At 46.6% G+C, this 14374-nt stretch overlaps 1 protein-coding gene across 3 annotated transcripts in view; it reads left to right on the top strand.

The window, feature by feature from the left end:
* Positions 1 to 14374, top strand: part of LOC146868591 (ER degradation-enhancing alpha-mannosidase-like protein 3) — a 276166-nt gene that overhangs the window by 163565 nt on the left and 98227 nt on the right. For all 3 annotated transcript variants that reach the window (XM_085611786.1, XM_085611769.1, XM_085611776.1), the window contains exon 13: positions 536 to 660. In XM_085611786.1, coding sequence (XP_085467912.1) covers positions 536 to 660 — 125 coding nt within the window. The remainder of the gene's footprint in view (positions 1 to 535; positions 661 to 14374) is intronic.

The following is a 14374-nucleotide window of genomic DNA, read 5'->3' as shown; positions in this document are numbered from 1 at the left end:
GGGGCGAAATGGAGTCAGTGTGGAGCTGCACAACACCACCTAATGGGGCACTACAGTCCACCAATACTACAAAATTATCCGGATGCAGACTGGCACCTGTTCTAAGATGAGACCTCTGCAGTTATTTATTGCAAATTTAATTTTAGATTTGAACAAATCTTCCCATCCGGCAAACGCACGTAAGTTGGATAACTACTTCTGGTCTTCCCTGCTATCCTTTAGATTTTATCCTTTAGATAAGAGTGAAAATACATCATTACAGACTTTTGCCTTTTTTTATTTGAAGCAGTTTGCTGGTTGATGAATTGTACCACATAATGAGCACTACTCTTCGTTTCTAACATGCAAGTGTTGGGTAGGTGTGGTCCGGGTACTTTTGTTATTTTTGAACACTCTTATGAGAGTAATGGCCACAATTTTAAACTGTACTGTATACGGTAGGGCCCAATTTATGCATTTGAAATGAGGTCCTGTAATTGAGCCTCAATTAGAGGATTGTCTACTCAGACACTGATGCATTGCTTCTGTTTCATAGGCTACTCAAGACCCTTACTACCTACAGGTGGGCAAGTCCATTGTAGAGAGCTTGGAGCAACATGCCAGAGTGAACTGTGGCTTTGCAGCAGTTCAGGATGTGAGGACTGGTCGACATGAGGACAGGTAGAAGTTCATTGAGGACACGTGCAAGTTATTTCACATTTTATATGAAAAGTCCTTATTTACTTGTATTCCATGATGTACAAAGTTGTTGCTTTTTGGGGGCAGTACATATCAAAACCACGTTTGCATGTGTAAAGGGCAAAACTCCATCAAAAATTGAATTTCTAGCAACTGTAGTTATCATCTCCTCTTCCACTCCCCAACACGGGTCAGCCAACTTGCTAACTTTGCACTTCAGAATTAGTTATCATTGCCACTCGTGATTTACCGCTGGACCCTTCCCAGACCGGAGCCCAACATTACAAGATACTGAATGTTTCTCTTCCTTAAACAGCATCTGGTGTATATGCTCCATCCCTCTCCAGCACAACTTAAATGTCAATCCTTGTGTTATGGGGTGTGTGTTTTTGAGTGGTTGGCATTTGTGTAGCCCTAACTACCATTTTTATTGCATCATACAGCATTTTCACTTGGCAAATTTTCGTACGGAACTGACAAGGTCATGTGTTTGTTAGGTTTTAATAGTGAGAAAGTATTAGAGTGTATGGCCAGTGTTAATTTGTCAGTGCTTTGTTAGTTTGAAGGCAAATTTGGGTGGGAAATCTTTCTAGAGTTGAATTGGTGGACATGCTGATGGACTTTTTTCTGATTGGGAGTTTGTTTTTGCATGCAAGTTCTCTGTGTGCATGCATCACAATGTAGATAATTGGGATGTAGAGTTGAATGCATGAAGTGCTTGCTTTGCTAAAGTGGTGTTACTTTAGTGTGTAATAGTGTTGTTGGTTTGGATGCGTTTTGCCAGCTGAATGGCTAGGTTGTCAAGTTTGACCTATGAGGGTGTGATGATTTTTGTACTGTGTTGTTGAGGATGCAATTTTGTAGGTGTGCTTGGAATCACAGTGGGCGATGTTATTCTTTCATCAAGAGAGATGTTTGGAATCCAAAGAAGCCCTGGCTTATTGCTATCGGTCAAAAGTTGGGGGTTCATGGATTATAAACCGTTTATAGTGTGCTTGTTGTTAGGAGCGTCGGTGTTTCTTGGGCCGTGGCCATGTATGTATTCTAAAACTACCTAGTTCGAGGCATATGAGCTGTAGATCACACACTTTTGCATAGATCGCCATCTGGTGTTGGGCCCGGATGTTTGCACTTTGTTGTTGTCCTGGAAAGTCTTTGGAAGTCACAGGATAGGTGGCTTCTCCTTTGGACAATAGTTCACATGGGCATCGACTCCATCGTCAGATTGTTTTTTTCCGCCATCGGGCTCGGATGTGTTTATCGCACTCCAGTTCGGTGCCGTTATCGATCCAACTTTCGATGCACAATCCTTTACTCTTTTCTCCGGTATTGTTCCGATCGCATTCCCTACTCGACCCGCATCTCTACAAGCTCGAAGTCTTCGATTCCGGGGGCCTAAGAAGGCATTCGGGCCTACCTACGTCATTCAACCTGGCTCATGGAAAGGACTCCTTTTAAAAAGTGTCCTCAATGTGGAGCCAAGTTTCCACACACAGATCTGCATGAGGTGTGTTACCTCTGCCTTTCACCGGAGCACGAGGCCAGAGACTGCCCAGCTTATGCCGCTTTCCGCTCCAAGAAAACTATCTGGCATTGTCAAGCTCGAAGAAGCATGGCTCGATCGTCGACGTCCATTCCCGACGACATCTTCCAGGAGGGCGTCAATGTACCAGAGCAGGAGCGGGTTAAGAAGGCCTCGTCAGCGCCTCCGAAGCCAACGACTCCGACATCGAAGACATCACCCCAGTGTAGTGTAGTTCCTATATCCCCGATAGGCTCTGCGCATTGCAATAACATACACTATAGATTTGACATAGGACTATGGTCAGTATGTCTCTATAGAGTATATTACACTTAATTACTTGTGTGTGCCAGCTAACAGAGGTCACTAGAAACTTATCGAATATACAAGAAGGGATTAGCCTCTGACAACCGCATAAACATGACAACTTTTGTTTCCCATTAGAATCGGAACTGTCTCAGAATCGTGGAAACAATAGATAACAGTTTCACTCAGTCAATCGTGCATGCTTCTTTTCTACAGAGTTGCACAGAAATAGAGAGACGGGCGTTTCAATAAAAGGGTTTATTGAACAGTCTTATTTCTCATGCAAGAGATCTGAATTGCTACAATCGTAAGACAGACTGCGAAGTACAATATGTACGAGGTTACAGGTTAAGATAAAATAATACTGCAATAGCATGGTTGGTAGCTATGACCTATATTAATCAAAATACATACATAAATAACATAATGCTAAAATGTGATACTCATCTGATGCTTCTAAATTGTTCTACCCCAGTGTACCTAACCTAAGTGCAGTACGAGGTTTGAAGTAGGTGCTACTTCTAAAGTATAGCTAGCTATATTTTAGTTTACCCAAAAGAGTTGCCAAAAGTTTCTCTAAGTTCTAGTTAGCTCCATACCTGAGAGAGGTTGGAATCTCTGTTCTGGACTCGATAGTCTAACCCCCCGCAAGGGAAGTCAGAGAGCACTGGAGCTGGATTCTCTGCGAGGAGGATGGCAGCGTCAGGTCAGTGTATCAGGCTGTAACTTGATCTCCTTCTGAACTTGCCATGGCAAACTGCGTAGTCGGGGTTGGATCGAATCCTCAGGGAACCGCAATTTGCCTGGGCAAGTGCTGGTATATTTATACCTTGAAGGTGTCTAGGAATGACAGTATTGACGTAAAAGTCGGGCAGAGGAATGTCATGAATGAAACCCCTAAGGAATAGATGTTCATGCATACTTAATGAGTTCTTGGAGAAATCAATATTCAAGCTGAGGGAAATTCCTAAAGGCTTAAGGGACTGGGTTTCCAAGAATTCGTTGTGACGTGGCTGGACGGATGTAGGTGGCCATGCCTGTATTTGGTTTGTACGGACAATGTCTAAATAAGGGCCGGATTTCTATGTCCAAATAAGGGCAATGTGAATTGTACCTATATAAGGGCATAAATCTGGAAACCTATATACGGAATCTAAATCTGCACACAACACCAGGGCGGGTCGTAAGTAGTAACGTTGACCCTGACCCCCTCCCTCCACCCACGAAAAAGGCTTCGGTAACACCTTCACCTTCAGGCCTAGGTGCACACCAGGACAAGACTTCCCACGTCCCGCCTTCGGGCCCGACAAAGAAGTCGACACATAAGCCTTCAGGCCACTCGGGATCGAGTCAGCCGGCCGTCGGTGCCGAAACCCAATGCCCGGCACCCAAAAAGAAAATGTCTTCCTCCTCCGTGCCGACCACTGGCTCCACGTCGACGCACTCAGCACCGAAACCTATTGGTACCTACCCCTCGACTCCAAAAATGTCATCGGAACCGAGTAAAAAGCCACTTCCGAAGAGTACAGGTTCTTAATCTACGGAACCGAAAAAACAACCGGTTCCACAAGCTCCTTCACAAATCAAAAAATCTCACGTTTCCAAGCCTAAACAACAGAAATCGGCTCCAGAGTCGGCACCACACAAACCTTCGGAACTGAAAAAATCGGCACCAAAAGACCAACCTCCACAAGAAGAGCTTTTTCGACCGGATCCAACGCAAAAAACTCTTCTTAAAGACCCCAAAACACGTCAACTGACTGCGCTCCAAGAAGAGAACAATGGACATGCCTGTACCGGCTCCATCTCCACCAAAGAAGAGGGACATTGTAACATCTCCTCTCAGACTTCCTTCACCTCCTCCTCCTCCACCTCCCCCTCCTCCACCTCCCCCTCCTCCACCTCCCCCTCCACACCACACCACTCCCCTACTCTATCTCCACTCCCTTCACCATCTCCTCCACCTCAGGATGATGACTCTTCTGGGGACCAGGGGGAGGGTGCAGACGATGAACCATTAGGGGATCCTAGTCACCCTTACACCCCAGGTGACCCATGGGACAATTATGGCACGCCAGATGTCCCTGATGTGCCACAAGACGACATATATCCCTCTAGACCATCCCCTCCAGAGGACACAATAGGTTTCACCCAGCTCGTTCACAGAGCTGCACAATATCACAGGGTAGCTCTACATACAGACCCTATGGAGGAGTATTTTCTAATGGACACGTTTGATACATCTCCAAGGTCCACTTCTGCTTTCCCTTGGTTAAAAGGGGTAATTAAACACGCACCTGAGGTGTTCAAAGATCCTGTTAGGGCTAGGGTTATTAACCCCAGAATAGAGAAAAAATACAAATCTGCCCCAGCAGACCCTGTTTACATCAAGGGACAAATACCATTGGATTCCTTAGTGGTGTCCAACGCCAGAAAGAGGGCTAACTCACAAACATCAGGCGATGCTCTGCCCCCCCGACAGGGAGTCAAAACTCCTAGACGCTACCGGTAAACAGCGTCACAAGCAGCCAACATATGACGTATCACCAACACACAAGCTTTGCTGGCTAGATACGATAGGACACACTACATGAGTTGGAAACCCTATTACAACACCTCCCAGACAAATACAAGGCAAAGCCAACGACCTCATACAAGAGGGTAAACTTATAACAAACACCTCCATTCGTTGTGCTCTAGATGTGGCAAACACCACCTCCCGAGCCATCAACACAAGTGTCCTTTTACGTAGACATGCATAGCTACGCATTTCAGGGTTTAAACCAGAAGTTCAAAATACCATACTTAACCAACCATGTGATCAAGAACATTTGTTTGGCCCTGCCATGGATTCATCTCTGGAAAAGATGAAAAAGACACCGACACGGCTAAATCAATGGGAGCCTTACAGGCGCAACCCCCCAGACGTTCATTTCGTCTCTCCTCTTATAGGGGCACCTCCAAAGGATACTCCTGTGACAACCCCTCCACATCCTACAAAAGTCCCACCCAAGCAACGTTTACCAGAGGTTATCATAGAGGAGGCTACAGAGGCAAAAATAACAAAGGCAGAGGCAAAACGAACAATACTCGCTCCGCCTTCACCCCCACCCAGTGACTTCCCTCCATTCCCCCCGGACCATTTCACTCCGGTCGGGGGAAGACTGCTACAATTCCTACCTGTCTGAAGCAACATCACTACCGACAGGTGGGTGAGACAAATCATTCCAACCGGTTACTGTCTAGAACTCACCTCTACTCCCCCAAACATAGCACTCAGACAGCGCCCAATGTCAACAGAACATTTATCGCTGCTAAAGCAAGAAGTGCTTTCCCTTCTACAAAAACATGCAATAGAACCAGTTCCCCTGCATCAGCAAAACACGGGAGTTTACTCCCTGTACTTCCTCATTTCAAAGAAGGACAGAACCCTGAGACCCATCCTGGACCTCAGACCCCTAAACCTTTACATACAATCAGACCATTTTCACATGGTCACACTTCAACAGGTTCTTCCTCTGCTCACACAAGGCGATTCTCCTTGCCACCCTAGATCTCAAGGATGCCTACTTCCATATTCCTATTCACCCCGCTCACAAGAAATATCTCAGATTTCTAGTGGAAGGTCAGCATTACCAATTCAAGGTTCTCCCACAGCACCCAGAGTCTTCACAAAATGTCTAGCAGTAGTTGCAGCTCACCTAAGACAACAAATTCACGTCTTTCCTTACTTAAACGACTGGCTCATAAAAGCCAAGTCATACAACCAGTGTGTAAATCACGCACACGCCACAATCCAACTACTTCATGACTTAGGATTCACCATAAACCTCACAAAGTCTCACCTACAACCGTCCCACATCCAACAGTATCTCGGTGCCACAATAAACAACTCAAAAAGCCTTGCATATCCCAGTCCACCAAGGATAGCAAGCATGCAAAGTCTCATTACAAAATTCCAACCACAACACTCGCTTCCAGCTCGAGTGTTCATGCAGCTCATAGGGATGATGGCCTCTTGCATATTCATAGCACCTCATGCCAGACTCCACATGCGTCCCCTACAGGAATGCTTAGCACGTCAGTGGAACCAGGCTGAAGGTCAGCTGACAGATCTGGTGTTGGTAGACGGCCGCACGCATCGCTCTCTGCACTGGTGGAACACACTAAACCTTTCCAAAGGGCGACCGTTCATAGAGCCGGTTCCACAGATTGTAAAACAGCAGACGCATCGCTCACCGGCTGCGGAGCTCATCTATTACATCATACCATGCTAGGCAAATGGACACCTCAGCAAAAATTACTCCACATCAATCACCTAGAGTTACTAGCAATTTTTCTGGCATTAAAATCATTCCAGAAACAAATATCAGCTGTCGTATTCCGCACCAACAATATGACAGCAATGCACTATATACAAAAACAAGGCGGGACACACTCCCTACCGCTCTCTCAATTAGCGCAGAGCATATGGAGGTGGGCTATTCCTCAAATTATTTTTCTCCTAGCCCAACACGTTCCAGTAGTCCAAAACAGCATAGCGGATCGGTTAAGTCGTCAGACCCAACAGATTCTCGAGTGGGAACTTCATCCACAAGTTCTTCAACCGTATTTCCATATGTGGGGGCAGCCAGAGATAGATCTCTTCGCCACACATTACAATACAAAATGCCCAAACTTCGCCGCCAGATATCTACACCCATTGTCCAAAGGCAATGCGATATGGATGAATTTGTCAGGCAAATTTGCCTACGCTTTTCTGCCTCTCCCACTCATTCCATTGGTGGTGCGCAAACTGCAGCAACACTCACTGACACTCATCCTAGTTGCTCCAACATGGGCCAGACAACCATGGTACACAATGCTGCTGGAACTATCGGTAGTCCCACACCACAAACTACACCTCTCCCCACGCCTCTTAACACAGAACCGTGGAGAGATCAGACACCCGGACCCAGCACAGCTCAACCTAGCGATCTGACTCCTGAAGTCTTAGAATTTGGTTACCTTAACCTACCCCCTGACTGCATGAATGTTATCAAAGAGGCTAGACGCCCCACCACTAGAGCCTGCTATGCAGCCAAGTGGAAAAGATTTGTAATATACTGTAATAACAACAGCATAAATCCTTTAGCTGTGTCTATTCAACACATCATATGTTACCTACCACATCTTCAAAGGTGTAATCTAGCATACACAGCTATTAGGTTGCACCTCGCTGCCATAACAGCTTACTTACAAAATAGACAACACTTGTCATTATTCAGGGTACCTGCCATTAAAGCATTTATGGAAGTCCTTAAAAGAATCATTCCTCCTAGGGTACCATCCTTACCAGTGTGGAATTTAAACATTGTCCTCACAAGACTAATTTTCCCTCCATTCGAACCTCTGCATAAATGCGAGCTACAATTTCTTACATGGAAAGTCGCTTTCCTTGTGGCCATTACTTCTCTTAGAAGAGTCAGCGAGCTACAAGCACTAACTATTCAAGAACCATTTTTACAACTCCATCATAACAAAGTGGTTCTCAGGACAAATCCCAAATTCCTTCCTAAAGTTATCTCTCCTTTTCATCTCAATCAGTCTGTTGAGTTGCCAGTATTCTTCTTGCAACCACAAACCGTTGCAGAAAGAGCTCTTCATACTCTAGATGTAAAAAGAGCACTCCTTTATTATATTGACAGGACAAAACCTTTTCACAAAACAACTCTTTGTATCCTTCTTACCACCACATAAAGGCAATCCCATATTAAAATCTGGGATCGCAAGGTGGATTGTCAAATGTATACACATTTGCTATCACAAAGCAAAACGTACGTTATCTATTCCCCCTAAAGCCCGCTCTACCCGAAAGATTTTTTTTGTTGAAACATTTTTTATTGTTTTCCAACACATCAATACAACAATCAACTCTCAATCCCCGCCCATTCAGGAAATACCCCACATATACCAGCATCTCCGCTCAACCTTCCCACCCGGTCCCTTCCCCCCCCTCCCCCTCCCTCTGTCAGTGTGCCCCCATCTTCTACCCCGGTCCCACTCTCGATGTGTCTCCTCCCCCTGGTCAATGCAATACAGGGGCCCAGCCTCTCCCTAAACCAACAGGACCTTCCCGCTAGCCCAGCCCAAAGTGTTGGCGGTCAGGGCCCGCCGTCTCGCCTCGACTACTCCCCGCTCCCCACTACCACTTCCCCATCATACCCACTCCCCTCCTCCCCCGACTCGGACATCAACCCCTGGAGTTCTACCACCAACGCTTCCCATACCCGGGCCGTCGCTAGCGCTTTTTCGTCATCTCGCCGGAGGGCCAGTTGCACCCTGAGCGTGCCCTCAGCCCCCGCCCAACGCGCCAGTGCTGATCTCCAGCGCAGGAAGTTGGGTCCCCCCCGGGATTTCCAGTGCAGAGTCAATTCCCTCTTGGCCATTATCAGCCCTAGATCATAAAATTTGCTAGTGACCTTCGTGCGACGAGTGTGGGGGAACCAAAGCAGCAAGCAGGTCCCCATCTCCGGAGCAATGGAGCGATCCGTGACCTGGTTCAAGCAATCTACCACCGCTTCCCAGTAGTCACCCAACTGCCTACAGGACCAAAACATGTGTCGAAAGTCTGCACCGTCCACCCCGCACCGCGGGCACTGAGAGTGCGCTCCCCCGAAATATTGCAGTATCTTGGCCGGTGTCAGGTATGCTCTGTGTAACGTAAAAAACTGGACTAACTGGAACCTGGCATTCCTCGTCCCCTTCCATGCCCTCCGCACCAGTGTGGACCATGTAGACTCAGGGATCTCTTTCCCTAGGTCCGCCTCCCACTTTTCCCTCAAGGCGCCCAAGGGGAGGAGGCTCTCCGTCGATAGCCGGCGATAAAGGCATGTGATGGCCTTAGCCGTCCCCGCCGCCATCACTACATATTGGCAACCCGCGGCAGTCGGGGGCTCCGACAGCCCCACGTTCCAATGCCTCTGGAGGCTCGCCACCAAGGCCGCATGAAGCAGGAAGTCTCCCCGCGGAAGCCCATAAGAGTCCTGCAAGTCTTGGAAAGGCAGCAGTACTCCCTCTCTAAATAAGTCCCCTACCATCTGTACCCCCAGTTCCTCCCAGACCGCTAATCCCGACCAATCTCCTCCATGCGGGAACGCCGTACACATCCCCAGGGGGATCTCCGGGGCATAGGGGTGAACTATGGCAGCCCTTCTCTGGCATCTGTTCCAGCATAACCGGAGGGTACGTTCCTCCATGGTGAGCTGGGCGAGGTCCAACCTCTGGTGGAGGACTATAAAGGCCAGCACGTGGCGCGGGATTAGTCTGCCCTGGGGGCCTTCCGGGCCCCTGTACTCCCTGGCCACCGCCTGCGTGAGCCACTGAAGCTGGGCCGCCAGATAGTACCATTCGAAATCCGGAGCCGCCAAGCCCCCCTCCGCCCGTGGCCGCCGCAAGGTGGTCAGCGCCACTCAACGCCTTCCCGAACCCCAAATGAAGCTCGTGGTTAATACCCGCAGCATCGCAAAGAACGACGCCGGGATCCATATTGGAAGGGTGCGAAAATAGTAAAGGAGCCGCGGCAGCGCCACCATTTTCAGCAGCGCCACCCTCCCAGCACACGAGAGCGGGAGCGTTTTCCAAAACCCCATACTACTCCTTAGGCCTCGAAGCGCTCTACCCACATTCCCTTCCAGCAAATCAGCCTGGGTATGGTAAATGTTAACCCCCAGATAACGGAGACAGCTGCCTTCCCAGCGGATATGACCCAACGCCTGCGGGGGCTGTCCCCCTCGCGACAACGGGAACAAACATGTTTTACGCCAGTTGACTTTAAGCCCAGACAGCCGACCAAACACCTCCAAAGGGCAACCGCTCCCTCCAGTGCCGCTCTACCCGAAAGATAGGGGCTTCAATGGCATTTTTAGGGAACATTCCCTTAGACGATATCTGCAGAGCAGCTACCTGGTCTACACCGCACACATTCACAAAACACTATTGTGTAGATGTGCAGGCAAAACAACAAGCTAGTGTGGGCCAAGCTGTACTTAAAACACTATTTCAAACTACTGCAACAGATACTGGTAATTGCCGCTAAGGAGGAGTATGGCTATGCAATCTATACAGAAGTGTGTGATCTACAGCTGATATGCCTCGAACGGAAAATGCTACTTACCAGTATGCATCTGTTCTTGGCATGTAGAGCTGTAGATCCACACACGACCACCCACCTCCCCGGCTACCTTTATCTGTTCCAGTATTCTCTCATTTAGATACAACATACATGGACATCTTTTCTGTTTTTTACAAAACTCCATCATTTCCCTTCTTGGCGAAAAAACAATCTGACGATGGAGTCGATGCCCATGCGCACTATTGTCCAAAGGAGGAGCCACCTATCCCGCAACTTCCAAAGACTTTCCAGGACAACAACAAAGTGCAAACATCCGGGCCCAACACCAGATGGCGATCTATGCATAAGTGTGTGGATCTACAGCTCTACATGCCAAGAACAGATGCATACTGGTAAGTAACCTTTTCCTTCTCTCTGCTTGAACTATTCGTAAATGTGATGTTCAGTAGAGCTTCCCAAGGGTGGAAAAAAGTTTGTTCTTTTAGAGAGAGCACAATATGCAAAAGAGGATGCAACATAATAGACTTACCTGACTCTACAGGCTGCCGTCGCCTCCTCTGAAGACATAGTCTTCCACTCAGCCTCTCTTAAGTGCTGGTTCTTCGGCATCTTTACTAAGCACTTAATAATACATGCATTGAACATACTTCATAGTTTATAGTGGAGATCTGGGTTCTAGATCTCTTGGCACCCATTTGAGGCCAGTTCTCCGAGGCCTTTGTGACACAAGGGCATTTAGACAACCTGTATAGCCACTGCCCTTGGTGATGCATGAAACAAGTACTACTGTGGGCTGACTGAATTGCTATGTACCTTCTTTTTAAGCCTGGACTTTCAGAGGTAGCCAAGTCAAGCAATCCAGGCTTACTATTGGATGGTTGAGTGGGGCATTAGTTCAGACATCACATATACCACAAGTATTCTGTGTGCCGTGGAGAAAGTGGTGACTCTACTGGGCTGGTTTACTAGCAGCAGATAAGCAGAAGTGGTTGTAGAGTGAATTGACAGCGAAAACCAGTATGAATATATATAGATGTTGTGAGCAGGAGATTTCGGTCAACTCCAGCTCAATACTGCTTTCCAAGTTGTGTGAAATTCTCGGATGTGAATTGGGGAATATCTAAAAATGGCATCTAAAACTGTTTGCTTGTGTATGTGATGGCGAAAAAGTTTGCCACATAACAAGGGTTGTTTACTGTGCTGCTAGTAGTGCAACCTTTAAGTGATTGCTCAAGTGCTAGAGCAGTCGTCCTCAGATCTGGGAAACCGGGTTCGAGTCTCGGCAACGACGCTCAACATCCTGTGATTATGGGCAAATCACTTAATCTCCCCTTGCCTAAAAAAAAAAATGAATGTGTCCTCCTGTAACGCAACTGGTGCTCATGTAAAGCGCTCTGATACCCGATTTCGGGTCAAGTTTGTGCTATATAAAACTTTTTTTTTTTAAACTGCACATTTGACTAATTTACCATTCACAGATATCAAGGTACTTGCAGCACATGCTAACAAGTTGACTGCAAACAAGGTAGGTTTGAAGGACTGGGTAATCAGATGGCAGAGGGCCATAGTATCAAGCTTACCAGACACATTGACCCTCCTGTACACCCCCGGGGAAACTCGCACACAAACAGCGGGTACCACTCATATTAGGCTCTCAGGCACTTACGCATTTTCATACACACTTGCATGTGTGTCGCACATTCTCACACGTACACACCAATAAACATCACCTAAATCAGTTTTTGACGCGCTCTTCCTGAAAATCTTAAAATACAACCCCATTTCAAAAACCCTGCTGTGATTATACCTCTCAAAACAGCTAAACGGAAACTCCACTCGCGGATTTAAATAAAAACGACCACTGTACACCAATTCAGTGTAAACATTTGTACCAGAATGAGTTCCTTTTATGTGGTAACTTGTGATTCTATCAATAATTTCACCCTCTGCATTGAATCATTCCTCACCAAGCTGCAGGTTTGTCTGGATTGGGGCACAATAAGTCCTCACCTTCTGGGCTGTTCATACTTCTTACCACCCTTAGCTTGCCCGCTGGCGTCCTTCATAGAGTGTGAGGCACAGACCCTAAACACTGCCTTTGAGCCTAAGGAGCGGAAAGCATGAACTGCAGACTGGAGGTGGCGGTGACTGGGGGTCGGATGATCCGTAGGGAGCATGAGTGAATGAGTGGAATATTTGTATGGCTCACTTCACAGTGCTTTTCTGCAGGGGAGGTGGGGGACTTTATGAACGGGCATAGGGAGCGCATTTCATGATGTACATCTAATAAGGAAATAACTTGATTACTGCCAAAGTGGTTTCTTGAGTAACAAACATCTGCTATCAATGTCAACTAGAGGGTGCTGAATTAATGCACTGAAAAGGCAGAAGGACTTACTGGTTCCGGACCCTCTTCTGCATGGTTAACCTCAGGCTACCGCAGTGCATGCATTTCCTCTGAGCCCCAGAAAAGGCTGGGATAGAGTGTCTGTGAATACATTGGGGGAAGTGAGTGTGCCCTACGTGATGCATTTGAGCAAAATGTGGTACAGTAAAGGTGCTTTGGAGTTCAGTACAAGACTATATGCAGTGCCACTAGAATTCTGCAATTGTGTGGCCGCAGGAATTTTTGCATAATTGTAGATTTGCAGCATTTGCCACATAATCCATCATCTGCTGCCTAATCAGCAGATTTTAACAAAAAAAATTGTTTCTAGCTCAAATGATTCAATAGTTTCTAAAACCACAGTAACATGTGTTTCAACGCAGTACAAGGCCCTTTGCAAAGGTTGACTGACCACCTTTCTGTTGCTTATTGCTGTATTTTGGTGTTAAACTAATACTGATGAGGTGCAAACAATGCCCAGGCAGTGTTAACAAGTGTAAAAATGTCAAAATAATGACGTAATACTATCACAAAATGTGCTGCATTATGCTGCATATTTTGCCTATTGCTGCATAATTTACTCAACCTTACCGCATAATTTGGCCCTTCCTTGCCGCATAATTCCAGTGGCACTGACTATAGGAAACAATGCGAGTTATTGTGGTATTTAGAAAGACTGTTCTAGGACGTGTGGTGTGAGTGCTATGGGTGCAATGAAAATTATGTGGTTGCAGTGTGGCACTAAGGTGCCTGCCGTGTGATTGCTATGAGTCCACCTACTCTTCTCTTTTACAGCACTGAAATTTCAGCCATGCTGTCTATACTGGACACCAGTAAGCACAACACTATTACACTCACACATATTTGTCGTACTCCCACTTAACACCACTTCACTCACACCGTACACTACAACAATAGTAATGCCGTGTCCTCTTGCTTTTTCCCTGTTTGGACCACAGGAGATGCAATGTATCATCACCAGCTGTCTAATTTAGGCAAAATAAGCACACAAAACTTAGAATGCGCAAAGAAAGAAACTAGCTGTGTAAAGAAAAAAATTATCATTAACGTTATGAAGTTATGTAGACCTCTTTTGTTAAATGAAGAAACAATGACTTCAATTTAGAGACCTATATCCTGCTACATCCGTTTCTATAGTACTGCAAGACTGACACATTCCTTGCAAAAACAGTGACGGCAGATACAGTTGCATGTTTATATCTGGCACAATCCCCCACCCCCTTTCAGCATGAAAACAGATACCCTTTACCTCTTTGTGAAGCATACAACCAAATGTAGAACAGAGACAAGGTTGTAAACTGTGTTCTAGGACGTGTAGAATCTCCTTCTCCATTCTGCTCATATTCAT

This window comes from Triturus cristatus, chromosome 1_2 (assembly GCF_964204655.1).
Source record: "Triturus cristatus chromosome 1_2, aTriCri1.1, whole genome shotgun sequence".
Classification (NCBI taxonomy): Eukaryota; Metazoa; Chordata; class Amphibia; order Caudata; family Salamandridae; genus Triturus; species Triturus cristatus.
Note: the sequence above shows the minus strand (reverse complement) of the source record. Positions and strands in the feature narration are given on the sequence as shown.